This window comes from Aspergillus tanneri (genome assembly GCF_003426965.1).
Source record: "Aspergillus tanneri strain NIH1004 chromosome Unknown AapTan_6_pilon_pilon_pilon, whole genome shotgun sequence".
NCBI classification, from domain to species: Eukaryota; Fungi; Ascomycota; class Eurotiomycetes; order Eurotiales; family Aspergillaceae; genus Aspergillus; species Aspergillus tanneri.
This window is the reverse complement of record NW_022984633.1, coordinates 608,466-626,120: the sequence shown is the minus strand read 5'-3', so window position 1 is coordinate 626,120 and position 17,655 is coordinate 608,466. Positions and strand designations below refer to the sequence as shown.

The 17,655-nt window shown below is 46.8% G+C and overlaps 6 protein-coding genes and 1 non-coding gene across 7 annotated transcripts; 3 read left to right on the top strand and 4 right to left on the bottom strand.

The window, feature by feature from the left end:
* Positions 1–135: 135 nt before the first annotated feature.
* On the bottom strand, positions 136–223 carry ATNIH1004_008260. Its single transcript has one exon. It is a non-coding gene; the product is annotated as a tRNA-Val (tRNA).
* An 897-nt stretch (positions 224–1,120) lies between these two features.
* ATNIH1004_008259 (uncharacterized protein) lies at positions 1,121–3,781 on the top strand (the record flags this gene model as incomplete). Its single annotated transcript, XM_033572871.1, has 2 exons — positions 1,121–1,612; positions 3,503–3,781. The coding sequence occupies 2 exons, from the start codon at positions 1,121–1,123 to the stop codon at positions 3,779–3,781; spliced, it is 771 nt and encodes a 256-aa protein (XP_033423423.1).
* Positions 3,782–4,721: 940 nt separating this feature from the next.
* On the bottom strand, positions 4,722–5,291 carry ATNIH1004_008258 (uncharacterized protein; the record flags this gene model as incomplete). The annotated part of the gene is made up of 2 exons (XM_033572870.1): positions 4,722–4,810; positions 4,859–5,291. 2 exons carry the CDS (start codon positions 5,289–5,291, stop codon positions 4,722–4,724), a joined length of 522 nt encoding a protein of 173 aa, XP_033423422.1.
* Positions 5,292–9,935: 4,644 nt separating this feature from the next.
* On the bottom strand, positions 9,936–10,812 carry ATNIH1004_008257 (cytochrome P450; the record flags this gene model as incomplete). The annotated part of the gene is made up of 3 exons (XM_033572869.1): positions 9,936–10,092; positions 10,149–10,330; positions 10,387–10,812. The coding sequence occupies 3 exons, from the start codon at positions 10,810–10,812 to the stop codon at positions 9,936–9,938; spliced, it is 765 nt and encodes a 254-aa protein (XP_033423421.1).
* A 1,923-nt stretch (positions 10,813–12,735) lies between these two features.
* On the top strand, positions 12,736–14,928 carry ATNIH1004_008256 (uncharacterized protein; the record flags this gene model as incomplete). Its single annotated transcript, XM_033572868.1, has 1 exon — positions 12,736–14,928. The coding sequence occupies one exon, from the start codon at positions 12,736–12,738 to the stop codon at positions 14,926–14,928; it is 2,193 nt and encodes a 730-aa protein (XP_033423420.1).
* A 469-nt stretch (positions 14,929–15,397) lies between these two features.
* Positions 15,398–16,254, bottom strand: ATNIH1004_008255 (mitochondrial 54S ribosomal mL60 domain-containing protein; the record flags this gene model as incomplete). Its single annotated transcript, XM_033572867.1, has 4 exons — positions 15,398–15,450; positions 15,524–15,749; positions 15,838–16,102; positions 16,148–16,254. 4 exons carry the CDS (start codon positions 16,252–16,254, stop codon positions 15,398–15,400), a joined length of 651 nt encoding a protein of 216 aa, XP_033423419.1.
* A 474-nt stretch (positions 16,255–16,728) lies between these two features.
* On the top strand, positions 16,729–17,520 carry ATNIH1004_008254 (tafazzin; the record flags this gene model as incomplete). The annotated part of the gene is made up of 1 exon (XM_033572866.1): positions 16,729–17,520. One exon carries the CDS (start codon positions 16,729–16,731, stop codon positions 17,518–17,520), a length of 792 nt encoding a protein of 263 aa, XP_033423418.1.
* Between the last annotated feature and the right edge of the window lie 135 nt (positions 17,521–17,655).

Below are 17,655 nucleotides of genomic sequence, written 5' to 3'. Positions count from 1 at the left end.
TTGAAGGAATCTAAATGGATGGTAAGCTGCATTTAAGTGACATAATAAACTGTAGTCATGGTCATGAACAATAAGTCCCTCGCAAAAAAAAAAAAAAATAAAAATAAAAAATAAAGTATGAAATTAGAGAACAAGTAGTCACGCCCGGGATCGAACCGGGAACCATCTCGGAATGAGTTCAGCTGCTGTGAACGAGATATCATAACCATTAGACCACGTGACTGATTCAGTGAAAAGGTGGGAGTAAAAAGTGTCACTTCAACCTTTGCGAAGAAGACAATTGTATCCGAGATGTAGCACTGCAGCGTTTGAGTCTGGCATTAATAACGCTCGTGCCAAGGGAGACCCCACCACCAACCAACCTGTGATGGAGTCTAAGGACTATAAATGTGTCCGCTGACTGATTTCCCCGCCCGATCATTTCGGATTCTGAGACATCAAAGCTGTCGGGTGGGTACTTTGCAGATTATATGGGAGAAGCACCTACCTTGGATGAAGATTATCGTCAAAAAGTGTACCTGATAGTATTAAACAGACGCTTGTTTCCAGAGCTGTTAGCGTTTTTACTGCCGACTGGACTTTCTTCAAGCCACACAAACTTCTATTGTTATCCATCCAGCCATTATTCGTCACTAGTCAACAAGATTATCCCCGAGGTCGTCTCTGCTGATGACTCAATTCAGGACAGACCGTGTGATCGGGGGTGATGCCGTCCATGACTATTACTCCAGGTCCCGGGATTGACGTACTCCATCAGCCAGCCGGTCGATCTCCCTTTGCCCTTGTTACGCGTGCGCCTTGCACGTGCTGGCCTCATGACCTGGTCGTCGAGGCTGAGTGCTTTATAATTTCGAGTATCTGCCATGGTCTCCCACGTCTGGTACTGAGATGTGTCCATTTCACCCATGATGACTGGTGATTATCTATTCGGTGAGATTTGGGTTTTTCGTTGAGGAGGATCAGACAGGGCGTTTTGCCATACAATTCTGCCTACTTTCTGTCTTTTTCTGATTCTTTATTTATTCTCTTCTTCTTTTTTCTCCTCCCTTCTGGACATTTATAGCACAGCCCCTAATTTTCAGACACAGAAGTTTGCATCTCATACTGTTTAGACATTGATATGCCACACCTAATCCACCACAGAAGACGTCACTCCTGGCCCTACTCCAACGGAGAAGCGCGCCTACGTGGACGACGAAACCTCCCCCTTCCTAGGGTATCCGAGCCACAAAATCCCTTTGAACAGCAGTTCCTCACCCCCTTGGTCTCGGGAGACTTCCCAGAAGACGATGCGGCGTCCGCCGGGATTATTCGATCGAAGACAGCGCGACCCCATCGCCTCTGGCCTCATTCCAGCTCCAGAGAGACCGTGGCCTCGGGAACAAGCGGACAGTATCCCACCACTGGAGCTGGCTCTGGTGGTGGCTCACTCCGACGGATGATCCGCCCACCGCTAGACAAGGCTCGATCGCTCTTCATGGTGCCAACAACAACCACGGCAGGAGAAAATGTAGTCATTTCGTTCTGGGTACCACGGCAGTCTGGTGTTCAACAGCTTCCACCTGCGGCTCCGGGTAGGGTATTGGGAGACGATTTGCAGCGTTTGTCGGCGGTTAGGAATCATCGCCGATGTCATTCAGAGCAGCCGCGATCGTGGAGGAGACCAAGTGCAAGTCTGTGGACGTTGGCGGAAGAGTGAGACGGTTTTGCTGTTGTTGGTGGAGGAGATTAATTGATTGGCTGTGGTTTAGATTTGATTTCTTCTATGTAATGTTTGTATGATTCATTAGTTCGGCGTCTCTTCTCTTCCTTCAGTTCTGTTGCATTGCATACAAGACAGCATGAAGCTAGAATGGTGTTCAGTCTATTTCGGTGGGATATGACATAGGTATGGAGGGAAAAACGGGGTCTGAGGATAAAGATGAAAGCAGAAAGAAACAATAACATGTCCATAAGATTTTTTTGTCCTATTATTTGAAGGAAAACCATAATGGAAAATGTGACATAGCGAGAGCATTCGAAACCATCATATCATCCAGTATAGTGGGATGGGCTAACTCTTGATATCCGAAACCTAGGTCCCGGAACATACCAGACTATCTATGTATGATATAGACACTACCCCATGTTACCATCATCAAGCTCCATTATGGGGGCATCTCCATGCGGAAGAACGTGCCGCGGAGAAAGGCCATACTTCGGTCTTGGCAAACAGCGTCCCGACATGATGATGTCATCGGGCAAACAGAGAGCCTCAAGTGGGCAAAAGCGGAAATCGAAAATGCAGACATGGTCACGTTATGCTGTCCAAGCAGGTTGGAAGTACAGAATACAGAGTACCATGGATGTCTTGAAATGATTATTTTCTCCCAGTTCAGGATGTGCTTTTCTTACTCTGGAGGCCGGTACTTAATATTTCACATTCCAAATAAGGGGAATGTCACAAGGAGGATGCTATTGTTTTTAAACATTCAGCTGCGTCAGAGCAGCGCCAGCTAAGCACTAATCTAATTCTCATTCCTAGTCTGTCTCACTAGATGTTATCCCATCAATCTTTCTGTGGGGGCGAAATTACGCTTTTTGTTTCTTCTCGAAGGACGCTAGAAGATATATCCATCACGATGTGACCTGTCTAGTGTCTACAGGTACTTTGCAGTTTATACTCTGTAGATGCATTCTTGGTTGACCGCAACCCATTTCCTTAGTTTGTATTTCTTTGAAATTTTGGGGAAAAGGCTGGCCTCAGACCACTCAGGCAGCATTATTAAGGCCACCACCAGGCAACGGTGAATTCGAGCCTCCTTATGGGCACATGCTTGGGGATGGTGGTCGCTGATTGGCCCGCTAGTATCTCATAGGGCAGAAAGAGTGGGTCCGCCCGAGGGTCGTGACCTAGTAGGACAGCCGGAACAGGAATAGCGTGTCTCCACCGCTTCTGAGTCAAAGGACATGAGCTAGACCCTATCGATGGAGTCATTGACAGCGTTGGCAGCCTCCCATTCGTCCCCGTTGATTAGTTTTCAGGGGTTACCAGGATACTAATCTCAACGGTGCTGTTGACTGGTGGATTGCCCACTGCTGATAGAGCGTCGGTCAGGAACTCGTCAGGAGGACAAGGACCAGACAGTGAGATGGATTTTTTGACATAAATAATGCTGGTATCCCCGCTTGCTTAATCTTCTTCCACATTTTATCCCCTACCTTGTTTGCTGGCTTCCAAATGAGCGATCAGAACCCTTGTGTCTTGTAGGAAGAATTCTCTATCATTGAACAAGAACAGCCTCTCTCATCTACTACTACAACTTCTACTTCTACCTCTCTCTCTCCTCCAACATCTACTACCAAACACTGGTCTAAATCTCATAAGCAGAAGATTCTTCCATTCTCGCTCCTGCTCCGTATCACTTGCTCCTCTGCATCTGAGCCCACAGACCTCGTGCCAAGGCTCTTGATAGCTATTCAATTCCACACAGCGACCTCTCCTCCACTAAATTAGCTCTAGAGCTACGGTATCCCTCGCGTCGTCGCTCCGTCAGCCCAGCACACAATGTGTGCCCGAGAACACGAGCACACCACTACCACTACCACCACCAACACTACCTCAAAGCGATCCTCGGGATCATTCCACCCACGTCGCAGCGGCGATGATTACCGTCGTTACAGCGGAACCGTAAACCACTACGGTCGTCACTCGAATGACTGGCTTTTTGGGGGGTTTAGTCTTCGTGACACTGTTCGTGATCGTGTGGATCGATTACGGGGACATGGAGAGAAGAGTTGAAATTATCTACCTTGACTCGTGTCTCTTCTCTTTACCTTTTTTTTTTTTTTTCTTTTTCAGCTCAGGATGATATCTGGCCTGAGAATTTGAAATACCATACCTATCTCTTTTGAGATCAGGAATCGGAGTTTCTTCACTTTCGTCTCGTCTGACTTATCCGGACATGGATATGTTCCCCTCAGGGTTATCCTACCGATCCCGTTCAGGGTATACATAACATACTTAAACACCATCATGGGATGAACTCAAAAGAAGGACGGATCCAATCAATCGCTTGGTCCGTTTAAGACCCGTCCGGACAGTCTGTCCATAGTGCGCAGGGGTTATTCCTCGCGTGGAATATAGTTATCGGAGATAACTCATCTCTGAAAGCAGGATATCAGTCCAGTTCTTCCGTTGCGAAAGGACGTGCAGTGTCTAGTGTCCATGGTTTTGTGCAGCAAGAAAGTCTGTTAATGACTGGCTGGGGTAGGATGGTCTTATCTTGTGAAGACTCTATATTTACCCTACCTACCTGTCTTATGATTTACGAAGGAATCTAATTTGTCATTTCTTGGTGAATGTGTTATATCTATGCATTATGAATTGTTTCCTATAAGTATTTTTGCGAAATATCATATGTTTCATCAGTGATTCTGGCTTGAAAATTAATTGGACGTTAGATGTCCGTTGCCAACTATATCCTTAGCTTTAACAACAGTGAAATATGAAGTTCTACTGTTATACCCACTACCAGGTATAATTTCGAGTTGCACGTAAACCAGTAGTAATCACTTGTTATAATGGTACTTCAACTCCCTGTCACTTTTGGCGCAGTTCAAGCATATTCTATTATTACCCGTTATCATAAGATCATAGCGTCGCTCAAACCCTGACAAAATAAAATAAAAAGCGTAAAACTCCTCACTCCTGCCTCCCAAGCGATCAAAATGAATCACCTCTATGCTCGCTGCCAGGCTGCAATGTCCGCTGCAGATATGTCTATGTTTTCGGGAATAAGACTTTGAAGTTTCGATATTTGTGAGGGTGCTAGGGTGGTCAGCTACAATAGCCCCGTTCCTCTATCACAATACACACCTGGTCTTTGAGATGGCGCAGCTCCTCCATGAACGTAGATGACGCCCGAGTCGACGTACTCTCGGGTGGTTACTCCACTTGCTGAAGCAGCTCCCAGCATAACACGCAGACGATAACTTCCAGGTTGCGCGATGGTGAGTGGACTAAACCTTCCGTATCCGTTGCTGGTGTTCCCATTGCGGCTGCGAACGCTGGACGTAAGAGTTCCAGACAACCCCGGGACTGGATCTGTCCCGGCCTCATTTCGAAGAGATACGTTTACCACCAACTGCTGGGTAGGGCTACCTCTTACATTTCCAACAGGCCGGACTGCAACGATCACAGGCAGTGTAAAAGGTGTCCCTGGGCGTACGGCGGACGGGGGAGGGATTTCAAATGCCATGCCATATTCACGACTGGAGCTGCCGGAATCGGTTTTTGCGCCCTGAACCATGGTTGTCCTCCTTTGAATATCCAAGGTCTATGAAGGACGAGAAAGATGCTTAATCCACACGTTTGATAGAAGCAGTTGACCCTTCTCAGAGTTGTATCGAGGGAATGGGTCAGTAGACTGAACGGATGGTAGATTTGAAACTGAATGAACGGAAGAAACCATGGGAATTTGCGTTCGTCTGCTGTCTTCATATACCTGTGAGATCCGGAAGTCACCGCATCATGGTCAATGATAAACTTGCTGAGGTAGTCTCAGACTGAACCCAAGGTCCCGCTCCAGTCGGATAGCGCTCTCTCTCTCTCTCTTTTTTTTTTTTTTTTGGGGGTCTATTTTTCCTGTTTTCTTTTTGCCACCACCAAAACAAAAAAACTAATATTGATAAATCCTCAACTGCGAAGTAATGGAGATCTGCGTGAATAGTACTTATGGTACAAATATGTCCGTCATAGTGTGGTCTCCTGACTTTAGGTACTACTAGTAAACTAGCACGATCCTGCAACAAGGGAGTTTGCATAAGTGCTACAGGTATGTGGTTTTGCTTTTGTTTTAATTTCTTTTTCCCCTTGTTTTTCAAGTCCACTGATACGCGTCAACTAAGAGGTTAGGGTGGGGATCACTGCAGCTAAATGGTTCCTGGGGCGCGTTTGCAATTCCCGGAACTTAAAATCAGACTGCAAAATGAGATGTCAGATCGCCCCAGGGAATCTGCTGCATACTGGGAAATCTGGTTAGGAAGCTTAACCCCTCTAAACCCTGTTTGACATGCGGCCCTAAGATGATTTTTGAATAGCCGGCCATTGGGCACGTCCACCTTTTCTACAGTTGTGCCTGACTTTTTCACCCCGTCCTTTTTCTTTTCTTTTTGTTTGTCTTTCTGGGTTCCCCCTGTAGTTCCGAGTTTCTTCCGCATGATGAAGTAGAATAGATTAGGAAAGCAACAAAGTTTCCGCCCATCTAACATAGAAGCGTTCAGGAATTGGTCGTGCCCCCTCCATTAGTCTCCTTGCATAGATCTGCCCCTAAGATCGAGCTCGGCGCCAAGAGCGTTAACGTACGAACGAGATCATTTCGTGTTCCAATCGCAATCTATTCCAAGCTAAAGTCTGAGACCTCTTGCCCAATCCCGATGCAAACGCTAGGACCCTAGTACTGGTAGCAACGCTGGATGACACGTTTTCTCTGATCCGAAACGTGTCCGATCATAGAATATAGCATTTTCATTTTGTCATCGGATGAAGAAATTGGGCCTGGCGGGTCGATAGCGAAAGATCCGCTGTACGCATAGGATTACTGTGATTATCTTCTCCAGTTCATTTGCTGCAGTCCTCTGCCAGATAAGGTGGTCAAAGCTACAGGCTGATGATGCGGTCGAACGGAAACGCCCGATCGAGCATATAACTGACTGTTTGTGGAGGCCACTACGGAACTCCGACAGTTCTGAGAGCTTTGACAGACGATCAAAGGCAAATCTTAAGGAGGGAATCCGAAAAGGAGAAGTAGTTGCGAGAGCGAAAAGGGAAAGCCAAGTGGAACTGGGAGCCTAGCCTCATCAACTTCGCCACATATTCCGCTCAATTTGTTCTAGCCCTTCCACTAGCCACAGTTGTCAATCTTCGCGGCGGACTTGCCACTTCAGCCCCATGAAGCACTAGTATCGCATCGTTCGTGATGCGAACCAGGATTGTAGAGCAGGAATGCAAATCATGAAATTGGCAAACTGGTGGACACGCATATGTTCATTCGACCCTAGTCGGAACGGTCGGTGCTGTGTCTTTGCAGCATCCGCCGATTTCCTACCTCCTGGGTTGCCACGAGGGTTCTTCCGGTGGGTCGGTCTTTAGAATTACGGTTGCACACTCTAACCTCTGTCGTATCTATCTTTTCTGCCCATAGATCTATACTCTGCGTTTGTCACGTCACTTCTGAAATTGCGCCAGTTGTTCGAGGTCCAGTAATTCTCAAAAGGGAGTCCCCTTTTCACGCTTGTAGAACTATGGCCCCAGACATCATGGATTCTCACGGCAATTGCCATAATCAGCCCCACCGATCGGTCAGCCGGAAAGAACGACTGTCTCAATCGATCCTACCTAAACTGTGTGTTCTTTAGATCGGAAGGATGCCGAGAGACTAGTATTGATCAGTGATGAAATTATCCTCTTCTGGAAATAGACGCACCGATAAGTTCACATATCACACCGACACTCTTTTAACATTCCATTCAGTAACCTCCTACAGTTAGCTATTCCGTACACGGAGTTCTCCACCCCTTGATAATCCTAGAATGGGGATAGGAATATGAACCAAGAGTGGGGCTAGACCCAACTGGCAGACAACCTGACAGGAGGCAATGCATGCCGGGGATTCCGTCCAGACGGTACACAAGGCGGGCATTGCTTTTTCCTTGTAGTAGAGCCCTCCTATTCCCTTTGCCTGCAATGCAATGCAAGATCGATCAGATTTATGGTTTAAATTTGTGTAATCGGGGCCAGTCCTCATTGGCTCCACCAGCCACATAAGTGGCTGAGGCAAACTGTCAACGGCCATGGTGTGGCACAGTTGTGGCGGTGAACTATCACAAGTCTCCCTCGAGCGTCCTTACGTCGTCACCTATGAGGACATGGAAACGTCTGCTAGGGAGCAAATAATGGCTCGGCACGGCACCTTATGATTTACTCTTATTACATTAGCCAAATCCGATATCCTGGATGATGCGACTTCTTATCCTACAGCCCAGTGTCTCCACATTCCCTATGCCCAGTCTCTCGGTCATTCAACAGATCACACTTACGTTTGAGATGTGAAATGACGCATTATCCTTGGATACACACCGCTGAAGCGTCTTTCTATCTGTGCTAGCCTCTGATTTCAATCTAGACGGCCCAAGGAATCATACCTAGCGAACAAAGGGCTTTCGAAGCCCCTGTGGAATAACAGCCTTGCGGATATTCATCGCAAGGACCCTTTACATACTTTAAAAGTACGCCAATCTACCTGAGGTGATAAGTCATTACACACCTTGACATCAAGGATGCTGCTTTCTGGGCCTCGCTGTGCTCGCGCTGTGTGTGGGGATGCTTGAGAGGCGAGATACAAATCTCCAATGAGACATACATATTCGAAGCTGTGAAATACGTGAGACCTCACTATGTCTACCCATTTGTCCGCATCTATTTCCAAATACAGCTTGTAGGGGCCAATTGGGGAGCTTCCAGTACATTCCTAGACCATGCCCAGAAATAACGCAGTATGTGGCAAAAAAGCCTTTAAAAACAACAACAAATCCCTTTCTTTTGTCTGCAAGGATGATGAATGTACGCATTGACTGCAATCCATTGGAGGTTGAGTACGAGTTGCACAGAACAAAGAATATCTGAGTCTCGTACTTTTGAATTGATCCAATGTCGCCGCAAAGAACTCTATGGGATCCAATGTGGCGTCCCTCGGTCCAGCCATGGTCCCTATATGACCAAGTACAGATTCGACTACCCATAAGGGGACGTTTACATACAAAGCCCGGGTAGATTTGAACAGCCAAATAGAGCAAGGATCCAGGTTGTTGAATTTTATGGAAGAAGTCATCGCAGAGCTTCTGCAACAGGGTAAGGTAGTTTGAATAGTATAGCACGGATGAAGAGTAGGCGAGACCGAAACAAGACAGTGTAAAAATAGGGGGGAGGAGTAATGACAGACTGGGTGAAATTAAGCCAGTTTCAGTCTTAGATTTCTGTCTATTGCTATTGCAATTGCTAATGGCTCAAGGCTGGGGCTGAATTTTAGGTCTGTGTATTTGCTTTTTTTTTGGGGATTCCTACTACCTATTAGGACTTGGACAATTATACTGAGCTGTTTTTTTTCTTTCTTGGACCGCGTGAACTCTTTCTTTGAAGTAAAATGAAGAAGATCGCGGTCAGATATGGTGTATGTTTGATGGCTTCGTGGTTTGTTTGGTTGTTGTACAAAAGCAAGACGCTAAGGCGGGTTCCTAGCTATGATTTTAACATCAACTGGAGTGATAAACATAAACCAGGAGCTGGGACTATTTGGTTCTGTTTCCAATCGAATAATGGGAAAGATAGCTGGATTTGTTGTCCTACAACATGTGGCAAGACTACCATGCTGTAGAGTCTTCACCTGAAGCTGGATTCATACAACAGGAGTTCTATAGAATGATTGTTTTAGGTCTTAGCTTCACAATTCACGCAGAAGTATTTATCACGCAAATAGCTTCTCCTCTGATGATTCAAATGGTGCGTGTGGAGTGTACGGGATTTTAAAAGCCTTGTGGATGGAATAAAACTATTGTCCGAGGGGACTATATCTGGGGACAAAGTGATAATTCTTTTTTTTTTTTTCTGAGAGTGTGGTCGCTGGTTGATGAAGTGAAATTGAGGCGACAAATTGAGGCGAGGACAGTCCAGTCTGTCATTACCTGACTATATCACTGTGGCTACATACCTTTTCATCAAACCAGGGGAGAACTACAGCATGAGAATCAAATGGTAAAACAATATAAAAACTAGAATCGGATAAAATCCTATGGGGGGCAAAATTCATTAATGTGGGTTTGATGTGCATATAAATACCTGACAAACATAAACTATTGGACGAGAGCTGAAACACTATTCTTTCTTCACTAGAACAGACTCAATGCTGCACAGGAGTCAATTTCACCATTAATGGTTTCTTCTGCCAGACATTATATGACTTCTGAGCTTCCCAATTATCAGAGCCATCCTCGAGACTCATGTCGAAATTCCAAAGGAGTTTCGTAGCAATGAGGCGCATTTCAGCATTCGCAAGACTATACAGGTGGTTTATTAGTATACCTGACTTTTTCTAGATAAGCGGATCGCTTACTTCTTTCCCAGGCAGTTTCGAGGACCGTAGGAGAATGGCTGTAAAACCTCTTTAATATCTGATGCAAATCGCTGATTAGAATTGTTGCTCTCTTGCAGCCATCGCTCTGGGAGGAATGAATCAGGCTCTGTAAAGTTTGTGGTCGCCCGAAATGCCGAATAAAATGCCACCGCTACAGAGGTCTATAGTTCCATTCGTCAGTATCATAATGCGCAGGTATCTGGTAGGAGTTTCATACTCCCTCGTGGACAAATTGTCCGTTGATGAAGGCACCTCCTTTTGGAACCTTCCTTGGAAACATAGCTGGCACTGGTGGGTACATTCGAAGGCTTTCCTCAAGCACCGCATGTAGGTATGAGAGTTTACCAATTGAGGAAATATCTATGCTCTCATCATTCTGAAAACTGCCTCGTATCTCGTCTGCAAGTCTTTTGTAGACAGATGGATTAGTCAAAAGATGATATACCCATCCAGACAACAGCGAGGCAGTGGTTTCACTACCAGCAGCAATCAAAAGCTCCGCGTTGGCTTCCATCTCATTCACGGACATTCCTTTCTCATCATTGTGTCTAAGGATATATGTCCAAAAGTCTGGTCGGTTTGTCTGCCGATTTAGACGATTCTGGACCTTTGCCTTGCTAGAGAAATACAGATTTTCGCGCATTTGCTTTATCCTGGATGGTACGAGCAGTGTGACAAGAAATGATGGTAGCATCATAAGGAATGGCCGTACTAAAGCAGTGGTTTTGGTGCCTTGGTAAACAAATGTCACCCACGAGTGATAACCTTTATTCTTCAGACAATCAAATGATTCCCCAAAGGCCAAATCCCCAATAATGTCGAACGTAGTATAGTTGAGCCATTTGGTCATGTCTACTAATTCTGCGGAACTTGCGACACCCTTGAGCTGGTGGATGAGCAAGTCTACATAGGACCGCAAAATTGGTTCCTGCTCTCTCAATGCTCGATCAGAGAATGCATGTGATACAAGGCGTCTCAACCTCGAGTGATCGGTGTCATCGGCGGCTAGCATCGATACCCCACTTGGAGATGGGGGAAAGAAATTTGTATCTTTTAGAAACGAAGCATCTCCATGTTTGCGGTGACCATAAATATCTTTCCATGCTTGCGCGTTCCGATACACAAGCATATCTGGGCCAAGACGTACGACATCGCCGTAATGGTCGTGCAGCTCTTTGATTTTGGAATGCAACGTTCCTATGACTGTCCAATATGACTGGTATAAGTTGGAGCTAGCGGCCAATTTGGGGCCAGGAAATTTGCTGAGAGGATGGAAATAAATATTGTATAATGCTAGTCCCAAGGGATATATTATAGTCTGTAACGTACTCTTTGGTCAATTCTATGCTAGAATATGCCAGGAAAAAAAAAAAAAAGGTAAATAAAAGGAGAGGGAGAGAAGCCGGGGATTGAAAGAGAAAGAGACAAAAGAGAAAACACGAACGAAAGAATGCTTATATATCAACAACTCACACTGAGAAGAGCCCAGGCCAAATAAGGACTGAGATCCAGAAACTGCATTTCTGATGCCATAGTGAAGATTGATAGCTATTCTTCAGTGATTGTGGGATGTTTGGATAGCTGCTATGTAACTGGGATGCTGCTACTTATAAGTTATCGTATTGGCCAGTATAATTCTAATTCACTGTTAACACGCATATTGCGTGTTGGCTATAATATATCAACATCTGTGTCCCGATGGGTGTAGTGATACCCCGCTTGGGTAGTATCACAGATAATGCTGTCTACAAGGGCCCCCGGTTGGTGTGTGTCACTTACCCTCATATTATGTTGGCCCAGATGGATGTTTCCGCAACTTTTCTGTACAAACTAGCATCGAGCAGTTTCACATTGGTTCGTTGGGAGGGGTAAAGATGCAGCTAGCTTAGTTAGTTCCCATTGCTAATAACTGCAAATGCTCCAATTCATAATATTCCGCCCCTCCATGGTTTCCTGCTAATGAAACTACTATGTACGTGATCGCTATTTGTTGGCAAAGGATGTTTAGAGACTCGGCTAGGGTGAACCGTATAGGGAGATTAATCCCATATAGGCAATCACCAAGGGTTTTTTTTTATATGATGTTGCCTGAGCTTTGCAGTATATACCATACAAGTTAGGACGGATGGTAGACAGAGAAACAGACAAAAGCAACGGCGAGACATGATAGTTATGTCATTCACAAGGGTAGCCACAGGAAGCAACGGCAACTATTGTGCAATTCGTTTGTCGAATCACCTTTTGCTACATTCCACCCAAATGAAGTTTGGCCAGACATGGATTAACACACTCTGGACAAGCCCCAGCTGTACAGAATATCATCCTGAGTGATCTTTTATACTGGTCTCTCCGGTCGTATTGATCAATTGCCGAGAATGGTAGTCTTCCAGGTGATCTGATGGAATGGAAGGCACGCCTTCGTCTTTGGCGACGCACGTGCGGGCTTGTCAGCTTCCAAGTCAACAGCAATAGCATAGCACAGCTCCATCGGCCAACACTCCCAATCTGGGTCCCATATTGTTATCAGAATGACTAATATTTGGCCGCATTATCTGGCATTTAACAGATGGCACCTATCGTTCGCCGACAATCCCATCACCCTACTCCTGCCGTTCCTCGACCTTCGAAAGGTGCAACCTCGGCGCCCATACCAGGTACCAAATACATTAGCCTGAAGATTCTGCTAGAATTATTTGCAGGAACTGTGTGTATATTTTTTCTCGGGGTATTATTTTGGAAGCTGGGGAGATTTTTCCGGCGTTTTACCCAGGATAGAGTCATCAGGGAGGGCAACACCACCACCGCTCGTTATGTGAAGAATTGGTACGGATGGGTACCGTTGCAGCAGCATGAAACAAACAAGGAATTGTGGAGGAAATGTTTTCACTGGATCTGTGATTGGGCGTCATGGAGTTCGAAGGCCGACTATAGCTGGGTCTGGTGGGATCCAGGTGAGGAGAAGAAAAGTCGCTGCAAAAGTCGACGACTTTCGCGATTTCTACCAAAATGTTTCGAAGACTATGAAGGCACCCCGGCCGATGTAATTTGGGGCCCCTCTGGACACGAACCTGCTTCTAATCAAAACACGAGCGCACAGTGCTCGGTAAAAATAACAGGAGCTCTTCCATCAATTGAGACCACCAGGGTAACTAGCAGAAGATCATATGCCCGGTATCGAAGGATACAACGTGAGAATACTCCAACAATTCACGAGGAGTCTGCTTTCCTAGGTGCAGAGAACGTGGTATCGGAAGACATCCCGAGAGGAATCCTCACTGCCAGCACCGCAAACAAACGCAGGGGGTTGACTGATATCACTCCTACACCAGTTAGTGATAGACGTTTTTTGTCATTCGACCAGGGACCCCATATACAGAACAAGTACCCAATCTCCAACCTAGCGGATTACGAACAATCACTAAGATATTGCCAATCCCTCCCATGTCTCGCAAATCCAGGATTGATTCTTACAAGGTTGAGACAGAGCTCCAATGCTTCATGCGAGAATGAAAATATAAGTAATCACGAGGTTATGCCAAACACAATCGAATTTCTCATGAGATCTCGCAAGTATCAAATTTGGTCTACTCGAATGGAGATGAACATGTGCAAAAATATAGGGTACAATATAAAGGTACCTCCAGGAAGCCCCCGATCAGAGTTGTTGGGCAGTTTCTCTTCCCAACAGGCATTCCTTCTCGAGCTCACGCCTGCCTTAAGGAGAGCAATTACCATGAGCCGCTCTTCCGGTTCAAGCGAGCTGCCTCTACCCAGTATTCGGAAACCACGCCGCCGCAGGGTAATGCACTCTCAGAATGACGGCTTAGATGAAGGAAGTTGGAGCTCTGGTACAATTCTGTCTAGTCCGTCATCCTCGTGCCATTCCACGTTGGGAATGGTCCCTTTGAAGCAGTTCAAGAAAAGTGTTCAACACTATCGGCCTCCGAACCTGTCCATGCCACTGAAAAAGTCTACACAGAGCCAACTAAACGCAGAAAAGAAACCGCAGACAAAAAAAACGCCGAAAGCCCCCGAAGCCACCAGGACGTTTTGTGTACCACAGATCAAAGTGCCCATCAAATACTTGAGTGATTGGGAAATACGACTAATAGATGGCTTAGATCGACGCCTTGGTTGGCTTTCCTGCCAACTCAGCCCGGGGCGGAAGGCATTCCATTTCGCCTTGCTTGCCAATCACTGGCTGAACAAGAAGACTTGGATAGTCGACGATCCTGTGTCACGGGTTCCAATTGACGTTAGAAGGCAACTGGGGGACCCGAGGTTCAATGTACCATACCCAATGCCCGAGTGGAAGCCAAAGCCGAAATACCCAGAAGTGTCTAGCAAGCCTGCTCATACACCTCGCATAGATTCTTGGAGGAAAGCTATGAATCGGCAACGCAAAGCCTCGGGGCTCAAAGATATCATCAAGTCTGTTGAACTATACGATGGGTCAATCGAGGATCCGCCTGATGGAAGAGTCGACCCTGCTAGTTGGATTCTTCGCAAGCCCCCACAGGGAATCCACATGTCAACAAAACAGGAGACTACCTACTACGAAGGAGGAGCCGGGTGGCAAGAACAACTGGGTGATTGGCAGAGAATCCGCCGCGGCTATCGAATCCGCAAAGGAATCCACGAGGGCAGAGTGAACAGAAACAGGGCAAAGCAGTTCGCTCTTGACGTTGCAGAATATCCCAGGAAGGCAAAGTTGCAAATCGTCCCGGGATTGCTACCTGGCAGGCAGGGATGGGTTTGAACTTCCCCTACTGGGCAAATGCCGGAAAGGATTGGTTAGGTTCGGGGATATATTCGATCTTGGGAACAGGTAATGCAACTCATACTCATATTTTTACATCACACCAAGACACTTTCACTCTCTTACAAATTCAAGCTCATTCACTTTGTCATTTCGTCCCATAGCTTTCAGGTTATCAGACCAGGGGTTGATTTGAAGCTCCCGCTGTGTCACAACCACTTGCTGCATGTGTTAAAGCTTCAATAGTAAACATAGCCAATGTAACAGTAATCCAATGTGATCCTGGTATGATGCGCCCAATGGCCAAGAACTCCAGTATTCCTTCGTACACCCCTCTTCCAGTTCAAGACAATCCTCGGTAAGACCAACATGCGTTGTGGTGTATTGTACAATAATAATTCAAGTATTTACTCTGAGGTATCCATTCGTCCATAATCGCCCTAAGCATTTGCGAAAGCGAAAAACCCGCTTAGAAACCAGGAGGGTTCACTCGTTGGCTGACTCGTGTCCACTTCGGCAGCTCTGGAGGAACAGAATGTCAATTTCCCTCGGGGGACCTGGGACAAACAGACCCGCATAACGAGAGGCTACCTACTGTGAATTCCCTTGCGATACTTCTTTTCCTTCTTGTCAAAGATCGTGTATTTGTCCTTCGGCAGCATTTCCTGCTCCCGCGGCATTTCCCTGTACCACCGGTCGACAGCTTTTGCGGTGACTCCATTTCGTTGCAACGCGGCACTGACAGTGTCGACGACGTTGTCAACCGCACGTAGACGCTTCCTCTGACGAGCCTTCTGCGGTGAGGATATGCGCCATGGGATCTTCCTGGTATGTTGAAAGGGATGGGTTAGAACATGGGTTGTTTTGCTCGCCTGGAGGGAACAGAACAATCCGGAGAGAAGGACCTACCAAAGAAGACCCGAGAAGAGGGGTGACGAAGGCTTGAACATCATCTTCGCAGACGGATGTGACGGACAGATCGAAGGAGTCGACAGTCGATGGATCGGAGTCGAGTTCTGTGAGCAGGAAAATCCCGTCGAAGTCGCATGGTCCGTGCACCTCCGCGGCCAAAATTCCCAACGGCTGAGGCCAATCACCGCCGCGACTTCTCTCACGCCTGTGCTTTCCTTTCCTCTCCTCCCTGACTGGGGAACGCTCTCTCCCGACATCCTGGCTGTACATGGATTAATGGATTTTCTATAGAGTGCTCATGTCCCACGCTATGGATTCTGGCGCAACGGGGGACTCTCCCTCTGTGCCCTGGAGGGCAATGTCTGCGACGACAATATTTGGCGTAGCGGCTTTGTGTCGCTCGTTCCTGTACATGTGCAGTCGTCTGAGGTTCATGGCCTAGAATCATTCCTAGAGCTTCTGGACTCGAGGCAGGATCCGTCTCAAAGAACGAAGGGGTTGCTCACAGGTAGGAGCTGATTTTCTGCCCAACTATACCTACTGCGTCGCAGTCGAGCGCTAATGACACTATTACGATAGTCTCAAACCACATCAGCGTGTACGTACGTACTATACGCCTCGTCTATGATCGAGGCGACCCAAATACCCACAACAAAGCAACAAAGTGATCTTGATGGCTGACTAAAGCAGTATGGATGATCCGCTCATGTGGGGATTCCTTCCCCTGCGATACAATTGCGGGCTGCAGTCTTGGAACAAGCGCTGGGGTTTTGGAAGCCATGACATCTGTTACCAGACTCGGTATCTCCTTACCAGCCTCAGCATACCGTAACAAAGGACGTGGCTAACTATTAGGGAATTGGAAGACCCCTCTCCTTTTTCTTCTCCATGGGCCAAGTTCTACCCACTCATCGACTCGCCCACTCTCCCTACGGTGGTATCGCACAACCGGCCGTCACACAAGCAATCCGACTACTATCCAAGGGCCCATTTTCCGCCGAGCCTCACATTGCGATCCCCGAGAAGCAAAGTTGGAGTCTACAGAATGTCTGTGTCGACCCATTCTCCGATCTCCACACAGCATACACGACAGACGGAGAAGACTCTCATCTAGCGCCGTCCGCTTACGCTTGCTACTCTTATTCCTGGTTCCACATCTTTCCTGAAGGAAAAATCCACCAAGCACCCAATAAGACAATGCGCTACTTTAAATGGGGTGTGGCTCGGCTTATCCTGGAAGCCAGTGAATGTCCTGATGTCGTACCGATGTGGGTAGAAGGCTTCGATCAGGTCATGCATGAGAGTCGCGAGTTCCCGCGTTTTCTTCCGCGGCCAGGGAAGGAGGTCAGTGTGACATTCGGCAAAAAGGTAGATACCGATGTTGTTTTTGGGGACATGAGAAAGCAGTGGCAAGAGTTAAAAGCGAAAGTCGAATCAGCCGCTCCCAAGACTCGGGACCAACCATTAGGTGTGTTGAGCGACGAGTTGCTCTATGGACAGGAAGCCGTTGAGCTGCGCAAGAAAGTCACTAGGAAAGTCCGGGACCTTGTGCTGGAAGTGCGACGATCGCGAGGACTGCCAGACGAGGATCCCAAGCAAAGTCTGGTGGAGACATGGGTGCAGGAAGGCTCCAAACGGGAGGGAAAGATGGATGATGAATCATGGGTTAGGGATATATAATTGTGGGTGTCATTGTAGGATGATTGTAAAATAGTGGTAAATAGACACATCCATTGTAACTATATTTTCGGCCCTTCATGAGGACTAAAATTGCGGATACCTAAAGAGTGCTCCGCAAAATAGATACTACATTTC